This window comes from Thamnophis elegans, chromosome 1 (genome assembly GCF_009769535.1).
Source record: "Thamnophis elegans isolate rThaEle1 chromosome 1, rThaEle1.pri, whole genome shotgun sequence".
Classification (NCBI taxonomy): Eukaryota; Metazoa; Chordata; class Lepidosauria; order Squamata; family Colubridae; genus Thamnophis; species Thamnophis elegans.
This window is the reverse complement of record NC_045541.1, coordinates 81,566,255-81,583,887: the sequence shown is the minus strand read 5'-3', so window position 1 is coordinate 81,583,887 and position 17,633 is coordinate 81,566,255. Positions and strand designations below refer to the sequence as shown.

At 37.1% G+C, this 17,633-nt stretch overlaps 1 protein-coding gene across 2 annotated transcripts in view; it reads left to right on the top strand.

The window, feature by feature from the left end:
- OSBPL5 (oxysterol binding protein like 5) overlaps window positions 1-17,633 on the top strand; it is a 127,134-nt gene that overhangs the window by 64,100 nt on the left and 45,401 nt on the right. For both annotated transcript variants that reach the window (XM_032224431.1, XM_032224440.1), the window contains 2 exons: window positions 11,629-11,785; window positions 13,666-13,739. In XM_032224431.1, the coding sequence (XP_032080322.1) occupies window positions 11,650-11,785; window positions 13,666-13,739 (210 nt within the window). In that variant the 5' untranslated portion in view covers window positions 11,629-11,649. The remainder of the gene's footprint in view (window positions 1-11,628; window positions 11,786-13,665; window positions 13,740-17,633) is intronic.

Genomic DNA, 17,633 nt, shown 5'->3' with positions numbered 1-17,633 from the left:
TCTTTATTTATGAGCCGTAATCTTAAAAATCCCATATACTGATTACAATCTTGCTAACAGGGTGGTCAGGTATAAATGAATGATGGAAGTAAGCATTTTTGCTTGCTCATTAATGGGCGAAGGAAATTAACTTTGACTGCATTCTTCTTTCAGTTAGAGTAGCAAGTTGCTTTAGCTTTATAATTCTTTCCCCTGCCTGCAAAGGGAGAAATATAATTATGGATATTTTCAAAAATAAAAATAAACTCAGTATGCCTATTAAAATAGGGACACGGTGGCTCAGTGGCTAAGATGCTGAGCTTGTCAATCAGAAAGGCCTGCAGTTCGGCAATTTGAGTTTGGAACAACTAGCACATATGTGCGAGGGGAACCTTTACCTTTATGCCTATTAATCTGGTTTTGTAAATGTCAGCGTACTGACTCAGTATTTACAGGAATTGAAGACTCAACTGGTTGAGAAGGCTTTGTGCACTACAGGTAGTCCTTGATTTATAGCCATTCATTTAATGACAGACAGTGCTGGAAAAAAAGTGACATTATTGATCCTTATGACTATTGCAGCATTCCCTGGAGTAAGATTACAAAAATGCAGGTGTTTGGCAACTGGCATTTATTTATGGTGGTTGCAGCATCCCATGGTCATGTGATCACCTTTTACAGCCTTCCCAGGGTCTTCTGACAAGCAGAGTCGGTGGTGGAAGCTAGATTCACTTAACTGTATGATTTGCCTAACAACCGCTGCAGAAAAAGTTGTACAATTTAGTACGATTCACTTAACCATACCACTTAGCAATGGAAGTTTCTGTCCCAATTGTGGTTGTATGACTACAATGACTACTTGTATGCAAGAAGTGCACTGCAGTTTAATACGATAGGAGAGATGATCCCGGGATATAGAAGAAAATTAATTTAAAAAACAGTATTAAATTAACCAGAGTTAATTAATACTGTTCAGCCATTGCACCAAGATGGGGATTGAGCTCAACACAAGTATATCTGGGGCGACAATGTTATGCCACCTTCGTTCTGTAAGGTGGTTTTAATTTGGGTGTGGGTGTGTTATTTTTATTTTTGGTATATTGTCATGAGCTGCCCAGATTATTTTGTAAAAGATTGGGCGGTATATAAATCTTTTCAAAGAAATAAGTATATTCACATAGTTTTTTCCAGTGATTAAAAAATGCATGTTGGATGGAACTCTAGTCTACTTAAAAAAGAAAAAAATATCCTCACAGCATTAAAAGTAATTTTTAAATATCATTGTGAAAATACAGTTTAAAATCAAATTATTCCGAGTATTACTTGATTGCTTTCATTGTGATCTGTTTCTGGTTCTTCACCATTAAACGGAGTGAGATGATTCAAAAGGTTTCAAATGTATTACATGATTCTGAGGGTTTTATGATTTAGCAACTTGAATATGTAACCACCTGTGTATATTTTCTCCTTCCATTGAACCTCTCATTGAAAGAAAGCAAGAAATAGTGGGAAAGGGAAACGTCAAGCTAGAATCTGGGAGAGTGTGAATTCTAGTTCAGGGGTGTCAAACTTGCATCGTTGTGGTGGTTTCATGTGACATCAGTACTTTCCCCCCCTTTGTGAAACGGGGCGTTGGTGTGGCCAGCATGTGATGCATCTGGCCCGCAGGCCATGAGTTTGATAGCCCTGTTCTAATTCTTCCTTAAGCACAAAGCCAGCTGGATAACTATGGGCCAGTCACTTTGTCACAGCGCAAGTGAGGAGACAATGGCAAACCACTTGTGAAAGTTTCTTGGCTAAAAAAAAATCTGCAGAGACTTGTCCAAGCCATCTTTGAGAATCTGACACAATTGAACAGAAGAAGAAAAAAAAAAAAGGGGGGGGGGTGATTTATGATCCAGCCACGTACATATGCTATCTCCTTCCATTGAGCATCTCACCCAAATAATAGTAGTTCCCAAAATGATTCAGAACTCTCTCGCCTCTGATTACTGAAAGGTAATATTGTCATTTTAAAGCATGATAGGATTTAAGAAGTTTTGCCTGTATTAATCATGTGCATATTAGTAATGCTTCATACTAGTAATGAAGTTACTAGAAGTTCATACTAGTAATAGTAGTAAATCATGACTAATAAGATGAACAGAGACTTCTGCATTGCTCATCCTTCCTTTCTTTTGTCAAAGACAAAGTAGAGAGTGAAACCATCTGCTTCAGTGTTACAGAACAAATACAGTTAATACCCAATAAACTGGGATTAGTTTTAAGCATTTGGGGCAAGGGAGTGGCATATTTTTTTCTTTTATTAATTGGGAAACAAAAGTCTGCAATAGGTAGGACCTCATGCATGTGGATAAGAGATGTCCAGGATTGGCTGGATAGCACCTTGATGGCAAAGGTGGCACACAGAACCCTCTCTGTGGGCACGCCAGCCGTCATCCCAACCCAGCTCCACCGCGCATGCATGTGTGCTTCCTGCTGGCCAGCTGGTCTTCAGGTATGCCATAAATGCAGGGGACGCACACGTGCTTGCAGAGGACGCACACGGGCATGCGGGGATACACATGTGTATGTATCAGGGGTCACGTGCGCATTGCAATAAGGGTGTGGCTGTGCGTTATCACGTGCAGGTACACTTTTGGCATATAACAACAACTCTTTACTTTTTCTTTGCTTTTCTATTTTGCATTCAGCTTTTAGGATGATATGTCACTATGGCAATTTTTATGATGCCAGCTTTAGGTGGGATGCTGGAAAATCATTGCTGATTCTTAACGTAGCGATCTAGAGATCTTATGCAGAGGTGTGAGTTTTCCACTTCTTGCTATAACTGCCATTTATTATTATTATATGGTTAATCTTTGGTGAGATTCACAGCCTTTGGAGCTGGTTGGAGCTCAACAGCTCGAGTCCTAACCAAGGGCCTAGGAACTGTTAAGGTAACATTGGAGGATATAAGCTGTTCCAAGTAGGGTGGTTTTAGAATCAGAATGTTCAAGTCTGATAAATTTAAAATTTCCAAATAGCGAGGTAGCCCTTTAGGTATTGCTCCAAGAGCTCCAATTACAATCGGGACAACCCACCATTTCTTTTTCCACAGTCACTCAACTTCAATTTGCAAGTCCCAGTACTTTGTGATTTTTTTTTGCTGTTTATCTTCAATTCATGCATCTCCAGGTATTGCAATGTCAATGAACCATACTTTTTTCTTTTCAACTATTGTTATGTCAGGTGTGTTCTGGACCAAGTGCCTGTCAGTCTGAATTCTGAAGTCCCACAAGATCTTGACTTTCTCATTCTCTAAAACCTTCTGAACCTGATGTTCCCAGTGGTTTTTGCTGTACTCAAATCCAAACTTTTGGCACAATTTCCAGTGAATGATCTTAGCAACGCGGTCATGGCGTTGTAGGTAGTCAGTTTGTGAAATTTTGCTGCACCCACTGATCAAGTGGTTGACTGTCTCGTCTTTCTCGTTACAGAGGTGACATTTGCTGTTGGTGGTAACATGTTGAATTTTTGCCTTCATGCAGTTTGTGGCTAAGGCTTGTTCTTGAGCTGCCAAAATAAAGCCTTCTGTTTCTTTTTTCAGTGCTCCTGATCTTAACCAGTTCCAAGTTAGCTTTTGGTCAGCTTTGCCTTCAATGCTTTTCAAGTATTGGCTATGCATAGCTTTGTTTTTCCAATTTTCAGCTCGCTTCTCAATTATTTCTTTCTTATATTCAGCTTTTGACTTAGTTGTCTTTAAAAGGCCTCCTTTATTTACTTCCTTAATCATTAGTTCTTCACTTTTCTGGATGTTATCATTCAAGCTGTGTTTTTCTTCTTCCACAGTCTGTTTTACTTGTAGGAGTCCTCGACCACCTTCTGCTCTTGGTAGATATAATCAGTCAACATCACTTTTAGGGTGCAAAGCATATTGTTGTTGTTGTTGTTATTATTATTATTTTGTGCACAGTTAGCCTGATGTTTAGTCAGGATTTGGAAATTTTAGCCATCTGTTGAGTCCTTTCCAAGGGCCTGGGTTAACAGATGTTGTTTGATAGTGTTAAAAATGTCACAGGATGTCAGCTGTTCCAAGTAAAGCTGCCCTTTGGAATTGACGGATCATGATTTTGTCAATTCCGATGGTGTTCAAGTGGTGCTTCGGTTATTTTGAGGTTGCACCCAAGGTGCCTAGTATTATTGGTACCATTTTTGCGTTCTTTTGCCACAGTCATTCTACTTATTTTTGCAGGTGTTTTGTTATCTTCTCCAATTTTTCCTCTGCTTTTCTGCCGTCTCCAGGTACTTCCTTATCCAAACATTGTCTTGCTTATCGACAGTGGTCAAGTCCAGAGTGTTATATGTCAGGTGCTTCTATGTTTGAATTCATAGGTTCTACAGCACTTTAGCTTCTTCGTTTTGTGTTATTTTGTCTGTTTTGCGAACCATCAATTCTTACTTGCAGGCAAATGGTATTTCTTGCAGATATTCCAACGTAGCATTGCTGCGTATTATTATTTTTATTACTGTACGCAACAATGAGATGTCACAGCTGCCAGTTTTGTATCTGGTGTTGGCCTCCATTTGCATCAAATTATCTCAAGAAAGAAGGAAGATGAGAGTTTTTTCATCATATCATTTTACTTTTGATATCACATACACTCCTGCTTCTTATTTTCACCTCAACAGCAACTCTGAAGTGAGTTGTGCTAAGAGAGAGTAACTGGCCCAAAGTCACACAGACAGCTTTCAAGCCTAAGGGAGATCTTGAACTCACAGTATCCTAGCCTCTAGGCCTCTACCTTCACCACTACACCAGATTTGCTAAATAAATCTCTCCTGAGAAAAGGTCAAGAACTCCTTGATAAATACTGGGTGTTACAACAGATGCAGAGAACACATGAAACCAACAGTAGTCAGCAAATGCAACCAGCCTCATTCATGTTGCAAACAAGGTCAATATGTTTCCATCTGATATAGTTAGATTAGTAAAATCTAAAATGGAGAAGTGAATTTGTTTATGAAATCTTATCCATCCATTAACTTGCTTTTTGTATGCTCTGAAAGAGTAAAAGAATACAATTATCCCATTTATTTATTTTAACTAAATAGCTTTATCAGGAGTAGGGTGGAGAAAATATATCTCGTGAGTTTGCTAGACTAAAAGTACATTATAAATAACATTTTGTGGCTTGGTGTATTTAAACCATGTAAATGGGTTAAGTCAAGTAAACTATTATAAAAGCCATCCTATTATTCCTGCTGTTGATCTGAATGGAAGCCTGGGTGTTAATTTTAGTTTGAGATTGGCTTTCTATGACGGAACATTTATGAGAGAAGTTGAAGCTGAAATAGTAACTGCCTAGGTCCGTTTTTGCAGAATACTGTGGGGTCCTTGGTGATCTCTGAGCTTGCTTGTTTTCTTGCAGATGTTTCGCTACCTAAACTAGGTAACATAATCAGCACTGATGCTGTTACCTAGCTTGCATAATGAAACATCTGCCAAAAAAAAACAAAAACCCAAAGCTCAGAGAGCACCAAGGACCCTTCATTTCAACCTGGGCTACAAATATTCTTTATTGGCAGAATAGTGTCTTTTTGTTAAGCTATTCCTGAGGACACTTGCAATAAGAGTTTGCAGCCCAGTCAGATTCAGCATTGAACTGTACAGTCACATGACATGTCAGTTTTGATAAATGTAGTGCTGTTTTTCTGATTCTACTGAAGATTTATTTGAAATTGCACCAAAGCTGGAGTTTTCTTTTCAGGGATGCATTTGAAAGATTACCAGATTCGGGTTGCAGAAATCTAAGCAGCCACTAGGTGGCAGAAGGGCGGGAGATTTTTCTATTTTTCTCTGGAAATTGTTCCAAGTTTGAATGGTTTCGCCATTTTTAGGAACTCTTCCCTCATCCTGTCTCCCACATCTCAGGCTTCAGTTATCTGACCCATCATCTTCAAACTGCTTTTGGGAATTGGAAACCGTGGCAGTGTAAAAGTCTGGCAAGTTGTATCAATTTTAAAGCAAGATCCAAAGCTGAAACCAAATGGCTCCATTTCTTTTTACCCCAAACTGCAGGAACATAACTTCAATTACCTGTTCAAACATCTGAAACATGAAGCCAAATATCTGGGTGATGGGGGCATTTTCTGGGTCTAGAAATTGATTCTTAAGAATTATTTAGAAACACGTTATTTCGCAAGTAGACATTAATTCACTTCTGGTGATTCCTGCCAGTGAATTCAGTGTTGTCAGCCAGACTTAGAGTAGTGTGTACATTTTACCATCATATCATGTCCGGATAGCTTGAAACTGTAATCCTGTTATTAACTGTACACTATAAAATGAAATAAATATTATTACCACTTATTATAGAAGAAATAAAATATATTAATAATAATACAGAAAGCAGCCGTTACTTTGAGAAATGCTTGAAGTCTGCATGCAAACTATGTTATTAATCCTACTTTTATGAAATACTTAAATAGAGTACCCAGAAATGGTCTTATTGAATAAAACATATGCACATGTTTTATTAAATAAATTTTAAGATGTTAAAATGAAATATAACATTAGAGGTATTGAAAGAAAGTGGTATGATTTTTTTTTAACATGGAAATCCTATTTGTGTTACAAAAGCAAGCCCCATTTAATTTTGGGAGTTGTATCTCCAAATAACTAGGAATGAAACTGAACTGTCGTAGCCTTGTTAACTCAGTAGGATTTCTTTCTTTATAGAATTAGTTTTTTTAACCTGGATATATTAGTGGGTATGTTATTCTACCATTTGCTTAACTATTGTTCATCAAGCTGCAATTGAATTGGTCCTTTCAACTCTCAGAAACATAAAACATAATTTTCAAACTACAACAGTGAGTTCACACATTATACAAGTCAAAATCAAATGAAAGGCATTATATCAATGTAATTTGTGAAACTAGCCGTTAACTAATCAAGGGGAATATTATTTCTGAAGAACCATAGTTGTTTTCAGCATTAAGCTATAATTAAATTAGCTTAGGTTTGATGTTATATGTCATTATGGTTGCTTGTTTCTTCTTAATCTCTTACTGAATATAGTTTTGAATATATTTTTGTATGCTTTACATTTTATTCTTTTTCCTTTTCTATCTTGTTTGACTGTATCTAAACCAGTCAGGTTACAAATTGACATTAAATATTGTAATAATAACAAGAATAACCCTAAGACGTTTTTCCTAAACTTTAAATCTGGAACATGAGGAGGAGATTGAAGAGTGAGACTAATGTCTAAATCCTCTTTATTTTGCTAGTATGACATTTTGATTGCAAGACAAGCTGAGTTCTTTCTCCACTAGACAATCAGAGGCTGAACAATAAGCTCTTTCTTAATGAAGGGAGCTTTCATCTATGTAATTAATGGAATATATTGAATATATATTTCGTGAAATGAGCACTATGAAGAATGGGTGCTTTTAGATGCTAGCTTTTCCAGACTCCATAAAAAGGGCAGCAAAACGGGTTGCTGTTGTCTCCTGGAATCTGGACTTTGCATGTGAGGGAATTTTTGACTTGCTGAGAAGACTACTTAATCCTTAGATCTACACAGCAGTAATTTTCTGTAAAATTAAATGGTTTAAAGGTTTTTTTTTCTGGAGCCGTGTAATATGGTTGCACAAAAAAACCAGAGTCACCTGACTCTCTTCTGTGTTTCTAGAGCTTCCAGTCCTTGTGTGTCTAACTGCTGAATGCCAACCCACTAAATTACTAGGGACAATTGTGATGGCTGGAGAGATCTGTAGGGCCAGGTGAGTGCAGAGATGAGGAACCCACACTTTGCAGTTTAAAGAATACTTGGTTCTAGAATTGGCAATACAAAAGGGGTTTTATGTAGAATGGATTTCACCCATAAAACACTGATCCTTATGAATTTACCATTCATAATGGCATAGCACTGGGATATTTGCGGGACCTCCTTTCCCAGGTTGGATCTGCTGAAAATTCTTAATGAACATTATTCCACCTGGAACTTAAAGTGGCTTCTACCATTCTGGCCTTTAAGGAGAGTCTGTGCCACCATGCTTGGGAGTTGGTAGATGAGCCTTTTCAGTGGTTATAATGAATGGGATGTTTGACTTGCATTCATCTGCTGTGTTTATGTTTTGTGTTTGAGTGTTAATAGTATATACAATTCTATGTTTTGCTATATTTAGTCTTCTTGTTTTTACTAGTTGTGAGCTGCTCAGTGACAGGTGTGAGATTCTACATAAAATAGAATACCGTAAATAAAATAATAGTAAACAAACCACATTAAGGCTCTGTGCAGGACTGTAACCCAATTATGTTTTCTTTCAGTCTCTGGAGATTTTAAAAATGTTTCCCACCATCATACACAGCAGTTCACAGTTTTTGGTATCTTTAAGATCCTTTCATTGGGAATTCTGAATTACTATAGAACATTATTATATTTCAGAGAAGAAATTAATGCTAATTGTAACTTCTCTTCTTGCCATCCATGGTGAATTATAGTATAATCTTGTTGTGCCCCTTCAGATTAACCTCTCCCATTTACCTTTTAAGAACCACTAAAAAGACATATGAAAGGTCTGTTAATTTAAAATTTACAAAATTTATTAAAATGATTGAATGAGAGAGCAGTAGTTTAATGCAGGAAGTTTGAGGTTGTTTTAGCCCATCTCACATTCTAGAACCTAAGAGAAACTGGGAGTATCAAGGAAGAGAAGAAAATTATTATTCCATTGACATTACCACCCAGTCAATCTTTCAGTAATTGATCCTACACGATCCTATCTTTTCTGTATGATTTCTGCATTTTATCACATGAGAGCAACGTGGTTGATACACATGGGAAACAGCAAAAAGCTATGATAAAAAAGGAGCATATGGAAGGATAATCTGTTACTTCTAAAATGGAAAGTTGGCTTAGCTCAGCAATGTCATTTTTATAAATCCCATGATAAAAAAATAATATCTGAAATGTCTGGAACACATTAGGTTTATTGTCAGTTTTTTGGAACAGCTTAGCAAAAGGCGGTTTGAATTATCTTCTGTTTCCTGCCTTGCACTTTTAAGAGTCTCTGTTGTGTACACAATAATAAAAGACTGTGAAACGTTTGGTTGCTCTTTTTTTTATTTCTGTTGGTAAAATTATGAGTACTGATAGTGTTAGATCTCCACCTTTAAAGATTAATTAATTTTATGAAACTTTTTTTAGTGTTTTCTTGAAAGCACCTTAATTCTTCTGATTTGTATTTTGAATATAAGCCTATATTTTTTAAGAAATTCATTTTTATCTCTAATGTAATTTAGCAATATATGTTCCGTTGTAAAAAAAATTGCACCTGTAAGAAGAGTATTATTTTATAGCTCATGATTTCTAACCATTCCCAACATCCCATACATGTTAATGTTAAATATACTGCAGCAAAAATTGTGCGAAGGAAAATATATTTCCCAGATTTTCTTGTTTTGTTTCTTTGTATTAAGACAGGAAAACTAGCATAAATAATCCTTAATTTATAGTCTTATAAATTAGATATTAACCAATAACTATTTGGTTAATTGCTACTGATTAAATTTAGCTGGACTGGCCTTCCAGGATCTCTAACATGGTTTTACTCAGTTCTCCCTCAATAGCAGTAATAGAAACACCCGCACCCATACACAGAGAAAAATTAAAATATTAGAAGGAAAAAAAGTAAATACTATATAATTATGACATTATACCATCTCCTTCAATTTAGAGGTCATCCCATGTGGGGCGGTGTACAATGCGCAGTCAGTGCCTAGGAATTTTGGAATCATAGGTTAAAAAGCCAACATTGAAACAGTTGCACGTTCTGACCTAGGCTTCCTGATACAGTAAAAAGCAGACCCTATAGTCTTTTTATTTCAAAACCTGTGAATTATGTTCGTTCACAGCCCGTAATGAGTCCCAAATAGTTTGTAAAGAGTCCGACAGTAGGCTGCCAAAGTCTTTTGGGATAAGGCTGATAAGCACCCACCTTTACCTTCCTTGAAATGGTGCCAAATACTTAATTGGCAATTAGCTTGGCAAGACCACATGGAGCAAAGAGTCAAAATGGAGCTTCAGAATGTAAACCAACCAGTACAACAAAATTGCTTCCTGCAAAGGCTCACTTGTCTTTGCTCCTCCTTTATGTCCAATGGGAGGGGCCAATCTCCTCCAAGCCTTACTCCTGAGTCGTCCCTTCTGTCTTAACTGTTCTTGCCTTCTGGCAGCTCTGAGTATACATGCACTGGGAATAGGTTCCCGCTATTCCTCTGCCTCGCTGATGTCCGACTCTGGAGGTTCCGGAGGCAGCACATAACTCCCAGATGGCCCTGGCACCATCTCTACCTCCAATGCAGAGCCCTCGTCTGAGCCTTCCCCAGACTCCAGGACTAGCCCATGCTCCTTAACCTCCTCACTGTCCAACTTTGCTGCCAGGTCCGCAGGCCGCCAGTGGACCACAACACTGCATGACATTTTTACACAATATGGACATCCAGACATTAGGCTTTATGTGATAAACAAAGCAATACATTGTAGTTGTTTTTAAATAAATGTTAATCAGATTTTATTGTTGAGATATGTTGTTCTTGTTTTTGTTGTTCAGACTCTTAAGTTGTGTGTAACTTTACGTGATCCCATGGACACAATACATCAGCTCCCCTGTCCTACCTGTCTCCGGGAACCTGCCCAAATCCATGTTCATTGTGTCGATGACTGTATTTAACCATCTTATTCTCTCCTTTCCCCTTCTCCTTTTGCCTTCTGTCTTTCTCAACATGAGGGTCTTTTACAATGAGTCCTCTCTTCTTGTTTGGTGGCCAAAATATTTGAACTTGATGTATGTAGTGGGCACCAAATAATCAATACCTGATTATTTCAGAAAAGAATTACTTAACCAGGCCAGTCTTTTCTTCCTGATGGGTTGATAAAAAATTTCTGAGCTGAAATATTTAGGAAAAATCTGTGTGATTTAAAGCTCAAAGAACCATTCTCTGTGGTTTATGAAAAGTAGGCATTTACTTCTAGTTTGGACTGTACAGTCAAGAACTTATATAAGAAGCAGAAATGGAAGATAGGAAAAGCATCTTGATTGCTCCTGATGTGGGTAGCAGGCATGGACCAAATAGTGTACTTTAAATTAAACCTGCTGACCAAAATTAATTTTAGGCTGCATTTTGTTGAATGGTTGATATGTATGTTTTTTAAGACAATTGGACTTTTTTGTTTTTTCTTTGAAGACTTTTTGCTTCTTATCCAAGAAGCTTCTTCAGCTCTGACTGAATGTCTCCACCATCCAGTCAGAGCTAAATAAAACTTCTTGGATGAGAAGTATCTTCAAAGAAAAAACAAGAAAGTCCCGTTGCCTCCTGAAAAAGCATCTTTGGGACAACCATGACCTGAATGACTGAGAATCTCCATAGACACTATATAGACTTTTAGTTGAGATGTAATACTGACTTATTAAAATAAATAAAAATATTAAACTCCATCATTGGCATATTTGTCATACTTATTTGTTCATTTCTGTATTTAAAAATGCAGTGTTTTAATTTAAAAATAGATTGATTTAAGCAAGAAAAAATAAATAAACAGCAAAATCCCAACTAGGCTATTGAAGCTACATGTGATTGTTTTTGTCTCTTAATTTCAGAAAACCCCTACAGCACATGCCATGAAGGAAGAAAACTTTTTTCGGCGAAGGTTCTCACTCTGTCCTGCTGCATCTACACCTCAGAAAATTGATCCTCGCAAGCTGACCCGGAACTTGTTTTTTGCGGCTGATAATGAGATCTATCCCATTAGCCCAGGTGAGTGTGTTCCAGTGGATTTTAAAATGGGCTATACAATGGAGATGGGGAAATGAGAAATCAAGACCTTTGAGCAGTTATTGTACTTTGCAATAGTAGATCTGGAAGAATTTCCAACTCCTGCTGATTTGATGGCACCAATAAAACACATTTTCTTTCCTAACTTGCTCAAAGAATATTGGCGAGAAATAAGACTGGTTTTGTATTTGAAAGGATTTGTCCATAAGCTCCAGCTCATGTTTTCAGGAACTTAGTGCTTAGTGTTTTTTGATCTATCATCTTGAGCCACCCTTTTTATACATACTTCTGTTTGGTAAATACAAGTGGGAAACTCAGTAGATCTGAGAAGCCTACCTTTTGCCTATTCATCCTGTTGATTATTTTTAAGAATTGTGTCAGCATACACTCTTGCAAATCTTCTAGGAACTTAATTCAGTCTTGGACATCCTATGCCCATCCAGATATGTGTAGTTTGGGCTCCTGTCATCCTTGATCCATTAATTATACTCGCCAGGTTTATAGGAACAAAAATAAACTTGTGTATCTATTTAGAACATTTATATATCTACCAAACTCAAACAATTAGATTTTGGGCATAGAAGAAATGGTATGGCAAAAATATAGGGAAATCAACATACCATTAAAACCACCTAAAAGAGTAAAACAGTAACCAGAACTATACTATAAAACAGCTGGGGTCTCTGCTCATCCTGACCCAAAGCAACTGGGGAAATTAAGGTGTGCTCTTTAAAAATAATGGTTAAATTTGAGTCCTTATTAAAAGAAAGGGAGGACTTGGAAGAAAGAATTGGAAGAGGTATAGAAGAAGAAGCAGAGTGTTAGACCTAGGAAAAGGGGGACACCTAATGTTCTTCTTCTGAGCTATTGTTAAAAATTGGAATCTACCAGAAGCTGGATAAAGCAAGGAAAGAGATGATTTTTGCTTCAGGAATTAATTTATCTGTTAAAAAATGAATCACATGTATAGCCAGAAAATTATATTAGAATTTTGATTTGTATTTATTTGTATGATGCTAGTTAAGCCTTATTGTCTCCTGATTTTTATTTCTCTGTATAAAGATAGGAACTACACATACATGAAGTCATAATTGTTCTGTAGAATCTTATAATCTGATATAACTGATTGGATTTTACTCAAATCTCCTTAAAGAGTTATTTTTCATTTGTTGCACACCCTTACCATGTGGTGGTCTTCTTGTAGTATTCATTTTGCATTGTCTTGTGGATTTTGTGTTTAGTTGTTGTCTTTGGTCAAGACAACTCAATATCTATATACTTCAATAGTAAAACTTTATATTTTAATAACTAAATGTAATATTTATTACAGTTTACCTTTTATTTCTCTTTTTAAGTTAAAGTTGGATTTTGTTTATCTCTTATGAAGTTGCTTTCCCAAGAGGATAAAAAGAGCTGAAGTCTCTTGACAGATGTCACCCAGAAACATGGCCAAGAGACTGCATTGTAAAGATTATTTTGTTTTTCTGCTTTTAGCTTTTACTGACTAGAGAAACAATATGCATTGTGAGACCATTATCTCTCTGAAACATTGGGTTTAACAGAAAAATGTTAAGCAGTACTTCTCCGGAAGATAAATAATGACAGTAAGAACTACCAAGTTGCTAATCTAAAGCAGAAGGGAAGGCAGCGTGAAAAGATAAAGAGGATAGCTGGGAATGGAGCTTTGAGATTTCTAGGCTCAGTCCTTCTAAGAAATTAAATTTATATGCCACCAGACTCCAAGCTACTATGAGCAGTTACTTAAAACATTTAAAAACACACAATAATACAAAGGTAGCATTCTATAGAAATCTGCTTTTGATTTCTTCAGAAACAAAGCTTTTATGAATGTTGTGTTTCAGGAAAAGACATGGAAGGAAATAGTTTGCCCATGCTGAAGGATGAGATTCCTCAGACACCAAACTCTGCTAATAAGGTAATGATGATTACAGAGAATTCTTTCTTTTTAAACTTGGATTAAGATGACCTGTGAATGGATAAAATGTCTGACATTATACCGAGAATTTCCTGTGTTTATAACTAAATTCTTGTTGCATTATACTACAGACAAGGAAAAGGTTCACTAATTTGTGCCATTCTTGGGTGTGATTATCTACTCTGACATTCAAGGGTATCTGATCATCAGTTCAAAGCACAGTACAGGTAGTCAGGCCTTGGCTTAGAACTGGCCACTTAGTGGCTGTTTGAAGTTACAAAGGACATCCCCAGTGCTCTACTTATGACCCAGATTCAAAGTTCTGACACCCACAGACATCCCATGTGATAACCTGATTGCATTATGGGCAGTTGGCAACCATAGGAAAGCGACTGCTCCACTTGAGGGGTCAAGTGGGGGATTAGTCTTAAATCTGAATGCCACTGAATGTTATCTAGTCTTTCCCAGGAGCAAACTGCCACTCTGGACAATGCCTTGAACTAGGCAATAGAATAATGAAGTAGCTAGTTTAAATTCTTCATGACTGGGTCTGGTTGTTCCTGCCTAACATGGCCCATATTTACAGCTGTTTGCAGTGTCCCATGTTCAATGACCACAATTTGTAATTGATTTTTCTTTCTAGAAATCAGCATTTGCTTCCAGTTTGGGGCAAAAATTGTGCATTGTATCCAATGGATTCACTTAATAATTGCTTAACAACTGCTGGAAAAAAATGTCATAAATCAGAAGTGGTTATATGGTGACCCATTTAATGACCAGCAAGGCTTATGACTGTAATTCCAGATTCAGTTATAGTAATAAGTCAAGGACTACCTGTACAAATGTGAATGCATCCCCTTTCCTAGCTCTAAAGGTTTGTTATGTTCTCCAGAGCAGGGGAAAATGTTTGTAATGGTGAGCAAATCTAAACATTTCGGCATGGGGATCATTTTAATTTGAAATATTTTATTTAGTTTGACCCTGGTTGTTAGAATTTCCCAGACATTTGTTTGAGAAGTACTAAGGCTATGCAGGTATTCATTGTGGTGAACCAGTTTGGATGAGATTCATACATCAAATCAAACACACAGAGGATTGAAACAGGACAAATCTTACACATTCTGCACTTGCAGTTTAATGGCCCAAAACAATCCAACTTAAATTAAGTCATGTTCAGAGAGTCATTCTGAATTAAATTTCACTTGAACACCTGACGCAGCTAGAGAGAACATCCCTGTCCATATTCATATACCAGCTTGACTTCAAATCATTATTTCATGTTTGATTTGGAGGTTTCTGTAACCATAGTATAAATGTTTGTGTGTTCAAATGCTACACTATAAATGGCTTTGTTGCTGGTTAAAATTCAGTGTTGGGTCCTCAGCGCCAATTTCCTGACTGTTGCTATGAGGGGACAATCGTACAGCCACTTACCACCCCACCACCCCCACCCTGTCTAGCTGCAGTGTTTTGTCACTATTTCCTGGAGCTTTGTTTAAAGGGCAAATTGATTGTGGCTATTCTTGATGTATAATAGAAACCAACCTGCCCTGGTAATGGTTGGGTTTGCACTAGTTTCACACACACAAAGAAGACAGACAAATGTGTTGTTTATATGTGTAATATTTCCACTAAATCATGCTCTGATCTTTGAGGAAGTTGCTGTGCTTTTTAAAATACCACAAGAAAATTTCTCCTACGTATATAAAGAAGCTTAAACAAACTTTAATTTTGCATAATGGAAATTATCTGCGTGAGGGGCACATAGTCTCCATTCCCCAAAAGCTTTGAATTAAGCTCCATCTTTGAACCTCTACAAGTTGAAACGAAAGTGTAATTTTCAGGTACAAGAAGAGGAAATAAGTTTAGGGAGAAAAGAGAAAGTAATAAAGTGGAGAATATAAGAGATTTGATTTATGTTAAATTAAATGTAAACGAAATTTAATCAAATACATGTGATAGTCCCATTAAACAATAGCAATAGCACTTAGACTTATATAGTGCTTTACAGGACTCTCTAAGCGATTTACAGAGTGGGTCCTCATTTTACCCACCTTGGAAGGATGGAAGGCTGAGGCAACCCTGAGTCGGTGAAGAATTCCTGGCAGTGAGCAGAGTTAGCCTGCAATACTGCATTCTAACCACTACGCTGCCAAGGGGGGAAGGCAATCCCACAATATTATTCAAAGGCCAATTTTAGTGGTGCCCTCAGCCTGAGAATGTTTTTTGCCTCTTATCCACTTTTCTAATAGACACAAGGGCGCATGGAGGCTGAAAATGGGATGCACGGAGGCAGCAATGGCAATCCCTGAAACAGCCAGAAACAGCTGATGGTCGGGAGGCGATCCAACTGACAATCAGCTGCTTGTGCTAATCAGGCTGTACTGAAACTGTAACAGGCTGTTTGCTGCAAGTAGGCAAATTTCTGGGAGGCAGAGGCCAACGGGTAGGGGCTGGTGGGTAGGGTGGAACTACATTCGGTGTATAAGACACACCCAAATTCTCACCCACTTTTAAGGGGGGGGGAGTGTGTCTTATACTCCGAAAAATATGGTATATTGATTACTGTAGTTGTTCATCTTCTTTACCAGCATTGTTGGAGAGGAGAGCAAAGCTAGACAATCTGGAACAAAATGACCTTGCAGTTGTGCCTCTTTCCTCAGTGAATTGTGGGAACAGAATGCAAATAACAACAACTGCAGCTCAGCATGAATATTGATATTTGTTTATATTTATGAGTTAACGTCTGTCTGTGCACTGCATTGGCCCTAATATCTGCTATCAAGCCAAGTCAGATGTTGTTGGCAACTTATTCTGTTAATAGAGAATCTAGGCAAGTATGATTTTAAGAACAAAATGTTTATCATCTCTTCCCCGAGTCCTGGTTTTTAGAGTCCAAACATTATAGGAACATTTGTGGTTATCAAAGCATGGTTATCTTTGTTATGTGTATGTTGTGTGTGTAAATCTTTGGCCTGGATTTTCTTTCCATAAAACTACTTCTATCTAAAAGTAAATGTTTTTATTGCCTTGTTTTTATCTCCATTCATTTCTAAAGATGACTTTCAAATGTAATGTCAATCCATAATAGCTTTAAACAGGCCAGTTTCAAGCAGGTCACTTGCAGATTTCAGAGGCATGATTAGAAAATAAAAAATAGTAGATGGCTATAGTCCAATGTTTTGTTTGGAAATCTTGTTTCCTTCTCCCCCTATGTCAAAGATAAAAATGAGATACTATTGAGAAGGGATGTTAAATAGAATTATTATAACCTTAAGGTGACGTTATTCATCAAAATATAGGTAGTCCTTGACTTACAACTGTGCTCTTAATGAACATTCAAAGTTGCAGCAGCATTGAAAAAAAGGAACTTAGAATTTTTTTCACAATTATGACCTATGTACCAGCCCCATGATCATGTGATCAAAATTTAGATACCTGGTCAGAAATGATTTAAACTGTTAAAAGTTAGTTCAGTAAGAAGAAGCTAAGGTCAATGTAGAATGTCATTAATTTCTTTATTTCTTTTTTCTCAATAGATTTTAGACTGTGTTAGTTAAAAATCCATACCGTGTACGGGTTCTGGGAAGTCGGGGGGGGGGAAGGAGGAGGGGGTTGGGGGGCGGAGGGAGGGAGGGGCATACAAAAAAATTGTACTTCAATGTTTTAATGATTGACGAATGATGAAATATTTGTGTTTTTTAAAAGAAATAAAACCTTATCTAAAAAAAAAATTAGATACCTGGCAATTGGTTCATACTTACGACCACTGCTGCGTCCCAATGTCATGTGATGATCTTTTGACAAGCAAAATCAATGGGGAAGATTCACTTAACCATGTTAACTGCAGTGATTCACTTAACAACTGTGATAAGAAAGGTCATAAAATAGAGC